Source organism: Anoplophora glabripennis, unplaced genomic scaffold (assembly GCF_000390285.2).
Source record: "Anoplophora glabripennis isolate ALB-LARVAE unplaced genomic scaffold, Agla_2.0 scaffold130, whole genome shotgun sequence".
Classification (NCBI taxonomy): domain Eukaryota; kingdom Metazoa; phylum Arthropoda; class Insecta; order Coleoptera; family Cerambycidae; genus Anoplophora; species Anoplophora glabripennis.
This window is the reverse complement of record NW_019416297.1, coordinates 963,699-980,478: the sequence shown is the minus strand read 5'-3', so window position 1 is coordinate 980,478 and position 16,780 is coordinate 963,699. Positions and strand designations below refer to the sequence as shown.

The window sequence follows — 16,780 nt, the reverse complement described above, 5'->3', positions numbered from 1 at the left end:
TGTTAGCTCTGAGTAATAACAGTACACCTTCCAATAACTCGGGTAAAGTGTTTTGCAAAAATTCTAAATCAAGTTCCCCATTCAGTCAGTCTATTGGGTAGAATAACAGGGTCAATAATAATGCTATCAATGCGTTGTATTTCATTGTTTTTTCTAATTATTTCAATAAAATTAGGCACGTTGAAAATAACTCTAATTCGTCGTATATGTGTGTGTATTCATATCGAAAAATGAAGTAACATGTTATCGTTGTAAACACTCATTAAGAATTGGCAGCTACAATGACTTAAACATCAAACTGAAATTACAGTCAACCTACAAAATCAAAGGCAATTGATCCTAGAATCGAAACGATCGAATCGGAAATAACAACCAATATCGTCGTGAGAACAGTCCTATTATACAGGCTGTTACATATTGTCTTCTCACTACTAAGGGATATCGAAAAGGGTAAGAGATCCGAACTAGCTTAAATGGGGCAAAGTTGCATAATCAGAGGACTAACATTATGCTTCTGAAAAATCAACGCTAACATGATTAGTTTCCGAAATATTTGAAAAAAAAAACGAAATTTTGGAAACCCGTTTTTGCTTAATTTCAGCATTGTTTGAGGTTATATTGAAAAAAGAAGAAAACTTTCTCACGGCAACTTTTTGCCCGCTATCGAATGGCATAATCAAATTTTATATCTAACTTTTCGTCATTCCAGGACCATCATCAACTTCATCTTTTTAAATACGGCCCTGGAATTTTTTTTTCATTTTTTGCAAGCCTTCATGACCCCCAATACTGTACTGCGTCAGCCCGAACCATATTCAGATGTTTTGTGTCGAAAAATTCAACTGCAATGTATTCGTTCCAAATTTATCTAAATTTTTTATTTAGATTTCTATGTTTATTTTAATTGAAGATGGTCCTGGAAAGACGAAACGTTACATATAAAAATTTATTATGCCATTCGATAGAGGGCAAAAAGTGGCCAATAGAAAGTGTTATTTTTTTAATATCACTGTGACGTGTTATTTGCGTCGTTCGTCACTATGACGCCTGAGCGGCGGCGGTTTCCTCGGGCGCCAGTTTCCGTTTATAGTGCAGAAACACCATTACTCGGGCGGCTACAGTGAAGACACGGTATGTCCAGAGGGTCTAGAGAGAGTTAGACTTCACACAGGAATAAAAGGCCACAAATCGTTACATTTATTTAGTCCAATTCTACCTATATACACTATGCTACTCTAAATCTAAAGCTAAACGGTTACGGTTATATACAGGGTGACTACGGAAAACGGTAAAATGTCGGTGCGGTGTTAAGCGGTGACCTGACGAAAGCAAAGCACAGCAGAGCCAGCGGAATGGTAAAACAGGCAAACGGTTAATGCGGTAAGCGGTAGTGCAGATACCAGAAAGAAGGAAGCGATCTAGCAAAGCAAAGCTACAAACAATAACTATAGACTAGACTTGGCTACTATCTTTACACAAAAGCAATAAAACAGTAACAGCGGGGCTCCTCAATCCTGGCAGGCGGCTGGCAGAAAATCTCTGAAAGAAAGATGGATTAGTTACGACCTGCGTTTCAACTCATAGGACAGAAAGGGAGGAAAGGATGACAACATCCTATCAGCCGAACGCGCAGTTAGGTTAAGTGTACCGGAAAGAGACAACAGTACACCCAACCACGTCGTACCTGAAAGAGAAACGAGATTAACTACGACCTGCGTCTCCACTCATAGAACAGAAAGGAAATGGGACACGACATTCTATCAGCAGAGCGCGCAGTTAGGTCGAATGCATCGGACAGTGACAACAATGCACCCTTCCTTGTCGTATGTCGGCGGTTCGGTACGACCTGCGTTTCAACTCATAGGACAGAAAAAGGGGGAGACAACATCCTATAAGCCGAACTCGCAGTTTAGGTCCAGTGCACCGGACAGAGACAACAGTGCACCTTTCCTTGTCGTGGTACGGCGGATACTGAAAAGAGAAGCTATGATTAATACAAACGGACAGCGGCCAAGTCTTTACCTATGTTCCCTAACTTTGACTCACTTCTTTCCTGGGCACGTCTGGTCGGTCGGAACGCTGGAACAGGACTAACTCTGCAGTACAATTACCTCGTCAGGTCTCTTGTCACCTCAAGAGACTTGCGCATTGAATCTGCGCGGAACCTAACTTACTGCAGCGGTCTTCGGACTGGACTGGTGTTGGCGGCGGCTGGAGATGAACTGACTTCTCCAATTTCGTTTGTTTCCTAAGTCCCTCGTCTTGGATTGGCGGCTGCGCAGTTCGTCTAACCTGGACTTGTAGAATTCTCACCTACTTCCAGCGGTGACGTATCTTCGGGCAGGTCGGCTGGCGGCTCGACTGGATGCGACGACGGCTCGTGGTAGACTAATCCTTTGAATACAGCCTGTCTGCTACATTCGTGGGGCGAATCCTAGCGACTGCACAGTTTCTTCAGGCTGGACTTAGTGAAATCTTACCAATTCCTTACTGGTGACGTAGGTCTTACTGGAACGGCTGACGGCTTGACTTGTCTCTGCTATGCCTCGTGGTCAACTAAAACTCTTGCGGCGGCTTAATTCCTAAGCCCTGGCGATGCTTCGGCGGCGGCTGCGTAGTTCTCCTAATCGGGACTTGTAAAATTCTTACTCAGGTGGTGGTGACGTATTGCTGGCTGGACGGCAGGCTACACTCGGCACGTCTGGTTCCTACGCTGGCAGGCGGACGACTGTCATATGCGGTGTGAGTTTGCAGGCCATCGACTTGGCGCTACGCGGTGACGGACGGCGTTTGCAATGCCAATAATAGTGCCGGTGCGGTAAACTATATTTATTAATATAATTTAATAAAAAGAACACAAATGTGGGGTGTCGGAAAATCACTTCGTTACACCCCCCTCTTACTTCCGCTAAAAAAAATAAAAATGAAATTTTTATTTTTTTTTCAAATAACTCCCTGGCTTACAAGGCGCATACCCCACACAGGTTAGTAAACTTTATTTGGGGATATGTTCACCTTTCACAAAAACAAAAACTAAACTCGGAAAAGGCTTCTATACAAACCAAAATAATTTATCCTCTACAGCTTTCAGTGCTGAACAGTATTTTACCCTAGAAAAGCAAAATCAAAACAAAATCAAACAAAACGGTATTTCTGGTCGGAACGGATTTCGGTTTTTAGGGCAGCAAGTTGCATTGGATGCCCTTGGAAGTGGTTTCGGTACGGCGGAAAATGTCCGGGAAATAACATTGAACTCCTCTGGATGCGGTACGGTGTCCTGGATGTGAGCGGGAACGGTGTCGAGGAACTGCGGATAAACGGCTGCGGCTGGGGCTGGCATGCGGGCGGTTTTCGCATGTACAGTCCTTGGACATTATGCCATATCTCCCACATCGGGAACAAAACAGGCGTCGTGTCCGGGTGTAGGTTTGACGGGAATGGCCAGGATAGCCACATCGCCAACATAACTCCCAACGATCCACTGGTAAGTAAAGTGGACAATCTTTGCGGGTTGGTGGCGAGATTGATTGCGGCTCCTCCCACTTGGCCTGGACTTGGTGGATTATTTCAGAGGTTACTTCTAATGGGTCAGTAACCACGGTAGCTGCTTGGGAAGATATGGGTTGAATACCCAAATCGGATTCTGCCTGCGGGGTTAGTATGACCGGCGTTTCGGTGGGGGAGTTCGTCCACTTCCATTCCATAGGAACGGTGTCGGATGATTCCTTGGCTGGTTGGATCGAGATTTCCTCGGAGAGGTTCCGTGACGGTCCGGGTCGGCCGGAATCTTCCTGCAGCGCATTTTCCAGCGCTAATAAGACTAGGTCTTGGTCGGCCTGGGATACATGTAGTTCGAGATTCGGTGCCTCCATCTGAAAGAAGATTTCGGTCTGGAAAATAAAGAAATATCTTATAAAAAATAAACTTTTATTTCTGGTGTAAGCTACAAAAATACGAACGGACGGATAATGAAAAATATAATTGTTTTTTTTTTTTCGGTTCGGGTGTTATGTTTCCCGGGGCCACACTGTCACCCAACTGATTCTCCCGTCCCTGGTTTGACATCGGTACCGCCACCTTTCTGTCGGGGGTATGCCAACGGGTCTGACGGCGGAGACGGCCTGGTACAGCGCGTCATCCCATTCCCGGGAGTTTGGGTATTGGCTTATCCGGTCAGTCAGGGAGGCGGTAGTAGTCAGAGATTGGTGGCTCTTCGGGGCCGGTGGTGTCGGAGCTGGAGTCGGAACGGTGGTTATCTGGCGGTAGGGCGGCAGAGGTATGTCAGCCAGGGAACAACACGATGTTGTTATCGTTATCCCCGAAAATGGTGTGCGGTTCTCTGGTCGGCTGGGTGGATCAACTTTGCCTTTCGTGGTGGGCGGCTTTGTGGGGCGGGTAGGCTTTCGCCCTGTGGTATTGGCAAGGAAACGGGCTCCCAACCGGGCTCGAGCTTGCCGGATAATCCCCCAACGGCGCTTTCTTTCCGCGTCCACGCGGAGGTTCTGTGTGGGTGGCACGGGGGCTCCTCGGGGTGGTTTCCCGGGCTGGCGGCGTGGCGGTGGTGGCAATCTAGCGTTCGACACTGGAAGAGGCAAACGGTTTTAGGTCTTTAAGGTGGACTCTGTTAGTCCTCTTTCCGGTATCTGACTTAAGATTGTATACCACCAGCGAGACGACATCGGTAACGGTATACGATCCGGAATACTTTGGTGCTAATTTTGCGGCGAAACCCTTGATTGCGGACGACAGAGGGTTTTCCTGTTTCATAACGCGGTCACCTTTATAACAACGCCATTCACGGCGGCGGAGGTTGTAGTAGCGGCTTTGGGACGTGAAAGCTTGTGCTAGCTTTACACGCACCAGCTGAAATACTTCGGTTAGCTTTTCCAGACGGTCGGTGTGCACAGCCGGGATTTGGTTGTCTTCAGGCGGTTCGGCGGGGGTTTCAGCATTCTCCCGATATACGGTCTTCGGTAAATGCGACTCCCGTCCAAAGTTTAAGAATGCGGGCGTAAATCCGGTGGATTCGTGTCTTGAACTATTGATGGCCAGCTGCAGGTCACTCAGGTGTTGATCCCATTTCTTGTGATCCTGCTCGCAGTACTGGGCTATCATAGTTTTGATCGTACGGTTGGCACGTTCGACCGGGTTTGCTTGCGGTGTGTACGGCGGGGTGAAACGGTGCTGGATACCAAACTCTTCCAACAAGGACCGGAAAACACGGCTGTCATACTGGGTGCCATTATCACTGATAATGGTGCGGGGACATCCGAAACGGGTAATAATTTCCTCGTAGAGAGCTTGACTGACATTCCGGGCGGTAGCACTCCTTAGCGGACGGCATTGGATCCATTTGGTAAAACGATCTTGAAAAACTATCAAGAAGTTATTTCCCTTACTGGATCGCGGAAGGGGCCCTATTAGGTCGGTGCTGACGGTTTCCCATGGTTGGCGGTTGGTGGACGGTTGCATCTTCCCAGCAGTTTGTTGCTGAGACGGCTTGTACCGCTGACACTGCATACAACTTCGTACGTACTTGGCGATATCGCGGAACATACCAGGCCAATAGTACTTTTGTGACATGCGAGCGATGGTTTTAGCAATTCCCATGTGTCCAGCGGACGGAGCATCATGGTTCTCTTGCAAAACCGCTGAGCGGAGCGGCGTGGGGACGCATAGCTTCCATGGATCGGATAGATCGGGTTCGGTTAAGTCGCTGGAATCCCAGAAGTGGCGGAACAGACGGTTATTGCGTATGCAATAATCCGGGAATGCTTCAGGGTTTCTCTCGACCTCCGACTTCTTTCTGCTATACCATGAACAGTTTGGCGGCTCATTCAGGACGCATAGTTCTCCGGTACTTGGTGCAGAAGAAGTTCCTTCTATCGGCTGACGGGACAGAGCATCGGCTACTCGGTTTAGGGTTCCCTTGCGGTACTTAATTTCGAAGTCGTATTGCTGCAGGAATACGCTCCATCGGGCTAGACGGCCGGCAGGACTTTTGATGGAATGCAGCCATCGCAGAGATTGATGGTCGGTCAGGACGGTGAAGTGATAGCCTTCAAGATACGGTCTCATCTTCTCTATGCCCCACACTATAGCCAAACACTCTCGTTCAGTGACGGAGTAATTCTTTTCGGCAGGCGACAGTGTGCGACTAGCATACGCTATCACTCGGTCGTATCCGTCGATATTCTGGGTCAGAGCTGCTCCCAGTCCATGATCGGAGGCATCGGTCTGGAGGGTAAACGGTTGTTCGAAGTCCGGACAGGTTAAAATCGGAGCTTCGGTCAGGCAGTTCTTCAAGTGGTTGAAGGCGTCTTCTTGGTCACTGGTCCACTTGAAACGGTGATTTTTCCGGAGTAATCGGGTTAACGGAGTCACAATCTGGGAAAATGACGGTACAAAGCGTCGGTACCAGGAAGCCATTCCTAGGAAGCGGCGGACGTCTCGGATGTTTCGAGGGGTGGGGAACTTCTTGATCGAGTCCACCTTTTCAGGATCTGTCTGAATCCCCTCAGCGGTGACGATATGTCCTAGGTATTTGAGCGACTTCCTGCAGAACTCGCATTTGTCGGGGTTTAGCTGCAGGTTAGCCATTCGTAGTCGGCGGAATACTTCTCGTAAATTGTCCAGGTGTTCTTCAAAGGTTTCCCCTAATACAATGATGTCATCCAGGTAGGCAAACGCATAGGGTTCCATTTCCGGTCCAATGATCCTATCTAGGAGTCGTTGGAATGTAGCTGGAGCCGAGTGAAGTCCAAAAGGCATGACTCGAAACTGGAACAGGCCTCTGCCGGGGACGGTGAAAGCAGTGATCGGTTTGCTCTCGGCAGTAAGTGGAATCTGCCAGTATCCCTGCTTAAGGTCTAAACTGGAGATATATCTGGCCTTGCGGAGCTTGTCCAGTATCGCGTTGATGTACGGTAACGGGTAGGCGTCTTTCTCGGTAACCTCGTTGACTTTTCGGAAGTCGATGCAGAATCGAGGTTTTCCATCCTTTTTGCGGACGATGACGACGGGTGAACTCCACGGGCTGTCGGACGGCTCTATTATCCCGTTGTGCAGCATTTCATCAACCTCCTTGTTGATAATGTCCTGCATCTTCAGGTTTTGCGGGCGGTACATTTGTTTAATCGGTTCGGGCGGTGACAGGCGGATCTGGTGTTGTATCAAGCCGGTAGTACCATGTAAATCCTTGAAGCTAGGTAACTCGGTATCCAAGAAGGATTTTAGCTTCTCTTCCTCCGTTGGTGTTGGGGTCGACGACAGAACCACCAAGGGATCTACATTGGGGCTTGGTGTTGACGAAATGACGGTATTATCCAGGATAACGGTGGCAGCGGACGGATTTATCAGGAAATTGTGCTTGTGCAGGATGTCCATTCCTAGCACAACATCGGAGGATAAATTTGTGAGATATCATAGCCTCTCATCAAATTCTTTACTGCCTATCCGGAATTTGAATTTGGTAAACCTCGGTTACTGTCACCAAGTTACCATTTGCAAGCTGAACGGCTTTCCTTTCGCGGTACGGCGGATAACTGAAAAGAGAAGATATTATTAGTAGAACGGACAGCAGGCAAGTCTTTACCTAGGTTCCCTAAACCTTGACTCACTTCTCTTCCTGGGCACGTCTGGTCGGTCGGAATGCTGGAACAGGACTAACTCTGCAGTACAATTACCTTGTCAGGTCTCTTGTCACCTCAAGAGACTTGCGCATTGAATCTGCGCGGAACCTAACTTACTTCGGCGGTCTTCGGACTGGACTGGTGTTGGCGGCGGCTGGAGATGAACTGCCTTCTTCAATTTCGTTTGTTTCCTAAGTCCCTCGTCTTGGATTGGCGGCTGCGCAGTTCGTCTAAACTGGACTTGTAAAATTCTCACCCACTTCCAGCGGTATCGTATCTTCGGGCAGGGCGGCTGGCGGCTCGACTGGATGCGACGACGGCTCGTGGTAGACTAATCCTTTGAATACAGCCTGTCTGCTACATTCGTGGGGCGAATCCTAGCGACTGCACAGTTTCTTCAGGCTGGACTTAGTGAAATCTTACCAATTCCTTACTGGTGACGTAGGTCTTACTGGAACGGCTGACGGCTTGACTTGTCTCTGCTATGCCTCGTGGTCAACTAAAACTCTTGCGGCGACTTAATTCCTAAGCCCTGGCGATGCTTCGGCGGCGGCTGCGTAGTTCTCCTAATCGGGACTTGTAAAATTCTTACTCAGGTGATGGTGACGTATTGCTGGCTGGACGGCAGGCTGCACTCGGCACGTCTGGTTCCTACGCTGGCAGGCGGACGACTGTCATATGCACTGTGAGTTTGCAGGTCATCGACTTGGCGCTACGCGGTGACGGACGGCGTTTGAAATGCCAATAATAGTGCCGGTGCAGTAAACTATATTTATTAATATAATTTAATAAAAAGAACACAAATGTGGGGTGTCGGAAAATCACTTCGTTACATCACGTCAAACAAGGCTGAAATTAAACAAAAACGTATTTACAAAATTTCGTATTATTTTTCAAAAACTAATCATGTTAGACTTGATTTTTTGAGAGGCATAATGTTGGTCCCTTGATTACGCAACTTTGCCTCCATTTAAGTTCCTTCGTATCTCTTACCGTTTCCGAGATCCCTGTAGTGAGAAGCGAATTTGTAACAGCCTGTATACTTAGACGAAACATGGTTGGATAGCTATGACAGGTACTTCATCGAGAGATTTGATTGACTAGGGAGATAGGTATAGTATACAAATACAAACACACAATCAAAGGAAAGGAATAATAAAACATGCCGAATCTGAAGATTGTTGGACTCCTGTTTGGATTAGCCGAAAGGGGAGTTATTAGAAGAATGGATCATAATTCATAATATTCCTCGAAACAGTGTGATGGAACTAAANGTTAAAATTGAGGTACTTTGGCATTTATTTAAATTATTCTTCTGTTCTCATGAGCATTGAAATTTATCTCACTCACTAGCGGGAACCATTGCGAATACATTGATATATAATAATATTCAATTATGTTAGTTTCTTCGATGATTTGTGTCCTCATCTGAAGCTGTGTTACACGGTAAAAATATACATACTAAATCGTCCCCTTAACATGGAACTCGACGACAATGCTATAAACATCTCCGCCAAAGACCAAATTTTGTCGATGTCAAAATGGCTTCTCTTCAAAATAATTAACCTGTTGTGATGATTTTTTAAAAACTCATTGGCGAAAAGGTAAACAGAATTTTTTTTTAAACACAATTTATGTAGATTTGTAAATAAATTACATATAAATTACAAAACGCTTATAATATTCCAGAATAAATTGACACTACATTACTATACTCCACGGCCGAAATTATAGAGAGTGATTCATCGCCAGCTTTCGGACTAGTAAGGGGGATGAAGCGTGCCGGAAACGAAAATCCATTGGCGTGTCTGCGTAAAAGGCAACAANTTCTCCAATTTCGTTTGTTTCCTAAGTCCCTCGTCTTGGATTGGCGGCTGCGCAGTTCGTCTAACCTGGACTTGTAGAATTCTCACCTACTTCCAGCGGTGACGTATCTTCGGGCAGGTCGGCTGGCGGCTCGACTGGATGCGACGACGGCTCGTGGTAGACTAATCCTTTGAATACAGCCTGTCTGCTACATTCGTGGGGCGAATCCTAGCGACTGCACAGTTTCTTCAGGCTGGACTTAGTGAAATCTTACCAATTCCTTACTGGTGACGTAGGTCTTACTGGAACGGCTGACGGCTTGACTTGTCTCTGCTATGCCTCGTGGTCAACTAAAACTCTTGCGGCGACTTAATTCCTAAGCCCTGGCGATGCTTCGGCGGCGGCTGCGTAGTTCTCCTAATCGGGACTTGTAAAATTCTTACTCAGGTGATGGTGACGTATTGCTGGCTGGACGGCAGGCTGCACTCGGCACGTCTGGTTCCTACGCTGGCAGGCGGACGACTGTCATATGCACTGTGAGTTTGCAGGTCATCGACTTGGCGCTACGCGGTGACGGACGGCGTTTGAAATGCCAATAATAGTGCCGGTGCAGTAAACTATATTTATTAATATAATTTAATAAAAAGAACACAAATGTGGGGTGTCGGAAAATCACTTCGTTACATCACGTCAAACAAGGCTGAAATTAAACAAAAACGTATTTACAAAATTTCGTATTATTTTTCAAAAACTAATCATGTTAGACTTGATTTTTTGAGAGGCATAATGTTGGTCCCTTGATTACGCAACTTTGCCTCCATTTAAGTTCCTTCGTATCTCTTACCGTTTCCGAGATCCCTGTAGTGAGAAACGAATTTGTAACAGCCTGTATACTTAGACGAAACATGGTTGGATAGCTATGACAGGTACTTCATCGAGAGATTTGATTGACTAGGGAGATAGGTATAGTATACAAATACAAACACACAATCAAAGGAAAGGAATAATAAAACATGCCGAATCTGAAGATTGTTGGACTCCTGTTTGGATTAGCCGAAAGGGGAGTTATTAGAAGAATGGATCATAATTCATAATATTCCTCGAAACAGTGTGATGGAACTAAAATAAATTCTTCGTTTCGGAGATATTGGCAGCGCGAGTGTTAAATGGCATACCATCTATGTATATTCAGGATGTGCCAGACCAGCCATTTTCAGAAAAAGAAGGGGGATTATTTAATTCCAAGCCAATCACACTGTTTCCATGAATATTATGAATTATGATCCAATCTTCTAATAACTCCCCTTTAGGAGTCCAATAATCTTCATATTCGGCATGTTTTATTATTCTTTTCCTTTGCTTGTGTGTTTGTATTTGTATACTATACCTATCTCCCTAGTCAATCAAATCTCTCGATGAAGTACCTGTCATAGCTGGTAAATGGCACACCCTGTATATCAAAATGATATATATTTTCATGAAGTTACACCAAAAAGGGACTTAATAGACTCCAATGTAGAAAAAAAACTTCTGCCATAATTTTACTAAATGTAAATGTAATGTAAGGAACACACAGTGCTATCACTATATTTAGTCCCATAGAACATAGGTATATCATCAATCAGAATGTAGCGTGTTACTGTAATAATATTCTACCACTCTTTTGAAATACTGGTCAGAGAAGTCAACAAAGTGTCTGTGAGTAGCTGGCAAAATTTTATTTCACATTGTTGAACATTCATATTGCGAATACTACAGGGAGTTTTATTATTAACGAATTAAATAAATAAACTCTGATTGTACATATTTATTCATGATTATTTATTTTAAAAATATGTATGCATTATATTTTCATTTTATTAATTGTGTATTGTTGTAATCGTTTTTAAAATAAATTTAGTTTTTTAATTATTAACGATATCTATAATCTCTCAATGTCAATTGAAAACGTCATCCAATACTGAATAGAAATAATTAATTTTGTAAAATAAGATGCATGTCGATCTGTTTATACACTCTGTTTGTCTCAGACCTGGTAGCAACTGGATGCTCGTAGTCATTCTATTAAATCTATAAATGTACATTAATATTATATTTTTGTGTTATTACCTTTGTGTGTGGTACACATTTATGATGTTCTTGAAGATGATGATACCGAAGCTCTATAATTAATAACAATTCTTTCGATTATGGTTGCAGAGGCATGTTCCCTTCCAAAAGTCTCAGGTACTTGTACCAACTATGAGTTACAGTATTACTTTAGCATTAATAGTGGACAGTGTTCACCGTTTTGGTACGGAGGCTGTGGCGGTAACGAAAACCGTTTTAAAACTCAAGAGGAATGTGACAAAATTTGCATAAACCCAAATGATCAAGGTAGGATATTTAATATTTATTTATTTGTTTACTTTTAAACTGTTAGTTACATAACCAGCCATTAATAATCATAATACATATTACATATCTCATTTTACAAAAGTCTTGTATAGCAACGAAATTACTTATCTATAAAATGAACTCATTGAATAAGACTTTAGACCTATCACCCGTTAAAAATATATGTTCCGTAAAGTTGCACTACAGACGGAATATTGCGGGAATCCTATTTTTTCTCTTAATAAAATTTTTTAATTTTACTAACGAATGTAAATGATCTATTTTTTATTCATAGATGCCTGTTACCTACCAGCCGTTAAGGGAAGATGTAGAGAATCCCACAAGAGATGGTATTTCGATAAAGACAGGAAACTGTGTTCTAACTTCAATTATACTGGATGTTACGGAAACAAAAATAATTTTGACACAAGGGAAGCTTGCCATAAAGCTTGCATTAGCGGTTCATCAGTGGACTTACAAGGTGAGGCAACAATTATAAAAATTAAAAATTAAATTGGTTAAGTAATTAATCAACCAGATGTTTATAGTTTCAGTATTCATAGAAAATTAGTAAGTAGGTATTAGTTTTTTTTAAAGACAATCTAAAAATATTTAAGTATTTAATCTAAATACAGGGTGTTTGCAAAATGCGTTAAGAAATTTTAAGGGGAGGTTCCGCAGGGCAAAGTAATGTTAGTTTGACATTTAACAAAATATTGAAATCTCCATGATATATGGTTTCAAAGTTAAATTTTTATTTTACGATAAAATTGCTTTTCTTTAATGCCGCTAGAGTGCACTTTATCTGAAACCTAAATAATATTTCCATCATAAATTTTTTATTTCCATAGATATGTATAATAAGTGTCATTTTAAAGACAATAAAAAAACATAAAAAATAAGGTACTCTTAATCAGCATCCATAAACCTCACCGTTTAGCTACAAATTGACATCAAAGTTTTGACATCAAATTATGTTATTCACATATATCATAACATAACACTTCACTCCCACACAGAAAAGCTACTACTAATACTAATAAATAATTTTGTTTTAGGATTATTAATACGTATATCAAAAAAAAACTAATTTAAAATTTAGAAAGTGAGAAAGCAAAAAAAAAATAAATTTTCAAAATGTTCATTTCTATACATTTTCTAACTATTTAAAAAAAATTTTCTAACGTGAAAAAAAGATGACAATTCTATTTTTAATATCCTCGCAATAATTTTATCCTTTGTCGCAAATCATTGACATTATTTACTGGAGTTTTGTACACCAGAGTTTTAAGTGACCCCAGAAAATGAAGTAATATCAGACGAACGAAGTGCCCAAGCTCCAAGTCCGTTTCGTTCAATCCACTGGTTAGGAAATGCGTCATTTGTATGTCCTCCGTCCTAAACTGAAGTGGGGTGGAGCGGCATCCTGAAGTAGCCACATGTTCAGTCTGGTTTCTATGACGACATTCCCCAACAAAAGGGGAAAATCATTTTCAAGAAAACGATTCCGGTCCATACATTTAATGAAAACTGGCGCTGATGGTGCTTTTCTGTGATGGGGTATTGGTTGTTATAAGGCCGTTGATGAATATTACGAAAATTTGTAATTTCTTCTCGTGTAAATCCTGCTTCGTCAGTGAATGTATGGTTTCGATACATTGGTTGATTTCTTCATATTTTTGCAAAAGAGAATTACACATATCTTCTCTAGTCCAGACGGTATCTGTTTCAAACAGTCCATATTTGGGTTAATCGTATATCCACAGAGATTTTTGGATTTTTGGCTTTCAAATATCACTAGAAATTATTTTTTTCTATGCGCATAAAAAAACGTGGGCTTAACTTTTAGCGGCACAATATGTTAAAAAAATTCGATAAATGTCATATTTTTCTTCCTATTTAATTATGTATCCTTTCAAGAGTTGATTTTAGGCGAAAATGGAAAAGGAAAAAAATGTTTGTAATTAAATTTTACAAAATATGACTAGTTACAAAACGAATGAATCATGATTATTATTGTAAAAATCGAACATATCGTCAAATATGGGGTTAAAAAACATTACTTTTTAGGGAATTTTTTTGGGCTCAAGAAAAGTTTATGTTATGTAGAATCATCACACCAAATTTCATCAAAATCGGTTAGATAGATTTTGCATAATAATTTTGCAATCCAGATTTTGAAAAAAAATTTGCAAATTTTCAAAATTTTGCACAGCAAAGGCCCTTAGATACTTCTCTCAAGCTTTCAAACGCTTTTTGAACCATTCGAATCCGTCAATTAGAAGAGCTCTGGCGCTTGTTTAAACATTGGTCGAATTTTTGTAATATAATGAGTTAATTTCTCATTATATTCTCATTATACTTTAATCACAAAAGAAATGATGATTAAATTAATAATTAGTTAATTACTTATTTTCGACATATTTTGAAAATAATTGTTGTTTAAACAATTTTAGAATATTTCAATAAATTTGTTTTTGATCTTTGAAAAACAGTATATAAGTTTATGCATTTACCTTTGATACAATAAAAAATTAAAGTTGATAATTAAAGGAAGTTTAAAGATAAATAATGATCGGACTGTTGAAAGACCAATAATTATTAACGATAAACATTTGAAAATACGCTAATTGTGTTTTTACCTAAAAAGTAATGTTTTTTAACCCCATTTTTCGAGATTTTTTTCGATTTTTACAATAATAATCATGATTCATTCGATTTGTAACTAGTCATATTTTGTAAAAATTTTAATTACAAACATTTTTTCCTCTTCTATTTTCGATTAAAATCAATTCTTGAAAAGATACATAATTAAATAGGAAAAAAATATGACATTTTTCGAATTTTTCGCCGCCAAATGTTAAGCCCACGTTTTTTTTATGCGCATAGAAAAAAATTATTTCTAGTGATATTTGAAAGCCAAAAAGCCAAAAATCTCCATGGATATACGATTCACCCAAACCAAAACAGATACCGTCTAGTCTACTCGTAGTTTGTACATGAAAGGGGTACAGTTGCTCTTCACGAAGAATTTTCCAAACCGTAGAATTAGCACTGCCTTCTTGTAGCCCAATTTTTCTTGTACTAGTACCTGGATTTCCATCTATTCATTCAAGAAGCCTTTCTTTCCTTTCGATAGTTCTAATATATCTCTATTGCCAATACAGTTTTTAAAGGATTTCTAGTAAATGTTGTGGTATAAAGCCTTCTAGCCTCTTCCACATTTCCATTTGCTTGACCGGAACAAAAATGCATATCCCGTTATTAAAAATTTGAATACATATCTCTCTCAACTTGATCGTAATGCAATTATGACTTAGGTGTTTAATTATTATTTGATTAGTTTAATTGTTTAGTTGTAGTAGCGACGTCAAAATTTATATAATTTGAAGCAGCCGCGACTTCATTTAAATAGGTATATGGATATTTGGTTGAGAGGTGAACTTTAATGTCAATTTGTGGCTAAACTGTGAGGTGAATGCTGATTAAGAGTACCTTATTTTTTATGCTTTTTATTGCCTTTAAAATGAGACTTTGGGTTTTGCTATATCTATCGAAATAAAAAGTTATGATGGAAATATTATTTAGGTTTCAGGTAAAGCGCACTCTAGCGGCATTAAAGAGAAGCAATTTTATCATAAAATTTTGTAGTCAATGGAGATTAGTTCGTGTGCCGAATATCAAATCTGTTGGTTGAAGAATAAATTTAATGTGACCAACAAATAGAAATAAAAATTTAACTTTGAAACCCTGTGTCATGGTAACAATAGAGATTTTGACATTTTGTCAAATGACATACTATAGTACATTGTGTAACGAGTGGGGAAAAGTTGCCAATAGCGCCACGCGGACGCAGTTGACGCACGAGCGAAGCGAGTGCGGAAAGCGCCCAAGTGGCGCTATGGCAACTTTTCCGAACGAGTTGCACATACTATTTTCTATCACGGAAAGTGCTAGATAGTACAACAGCGTGATGTTATTTTCATAGCGCAACGCTGGAGCACTATAACTAACTCCCTGCACTATAGGTCCCATAGCGAGCTCGCGTGATAGAAACATTATTTTCCTAACGCATTTTGCGAATAGCCTGTATATTGAAAATTTACGGGGGGTTTTTAGTGGCAGTAGTAGTAGTAGTAGTAGTAGTAGTGGTAGTAGTAGTAGTAGTGAATATAGGAATCTAGATAAGTCTCGAGTTGTCCTTAAGGACGGGATTTTGTACAAAAAATATCGCCCAGTGTGAGTCACGAAACGGGACCCCGGCAGGTGCTGCTCTAGCGGCCAACGCTTCAAGGTGTGTTTTTTAACCGAACGACGAACAAGTCTAATAATTTACGCTGGACCGATTTTCCAGGAACGGCTCCAATTTGTGTACATATAATCTTATAAGGAAAGAGAGTAAAGATTTTATTAATCAGTAATAGATTATCAAGGACAATAATATTTTTTTTATTAAGTAGGCAATAATTTTTAGTTAATAAGCTTAAACAATCTTATAATTACTATTCCTTCATTATAAAAACAGAAATACGGTTTTTAAAATTACATGTAGTTTCTTCTTCAAAAGTGACCTTAAAACACGTATAACATGGAATAGTCAACAGTCTAATGTTTATATTTTCACATTAACAATCCGATAATGTAAATTAACTGCTATTTTCAGTAAAAAAAATATATACCTAACCTGAAATATTTTTTTACTTTGACGAGTCGTTTTAACTTAAAAACACTGCTTAATTACTAAAATATATAGAATCTTGCTACTAATTGCGTTTGGAGAATAATATGTATAGGCATAAAATATATATATAATATTACTGTATGTATTTAGTCCATTGAAATGAAGGCTGAACCTCCATTTTTTCCTCTGTCGATCAAACCTGGGCGCAAATATGTTTTCGACCCTCAGGAATCCGAATCCGCAAAAATTTTTGACCTAGGTGATCAGGCAAGGGGTCAAAAGGTCA

General features: G+C 40.9%; 1 protein-coding gene across 4 annotated transcripts in view; it reads left to right on the top strand.

Annotated features, from left to right (window-relative positions):
- Positions 1 to 16,780, top strand: part of LOC108904193 — a 66,198-nt gene that overhangs the window by 44,957 nt on the left and 4,461 nt on the right. For all 4 annotated transcript variants that reach the window (XM_018706646.1, XM_023453973.1, XM_018706645.1 and 1 more), the window contains exons 13-14: positions 11,637 to 11,813; positions 12,109 to 12,294. In XM_018706646.1, coding sequence (XP_018562162.1) covers positions 11,637 to 11,813; positions 12,109 to 12,294 — 363 coding nt within the window. The remainder of the gene's footprint in view (positions 1 to 11,636; positions 11,814 to 12,108; positions 12,295 to 16,780) is intronic.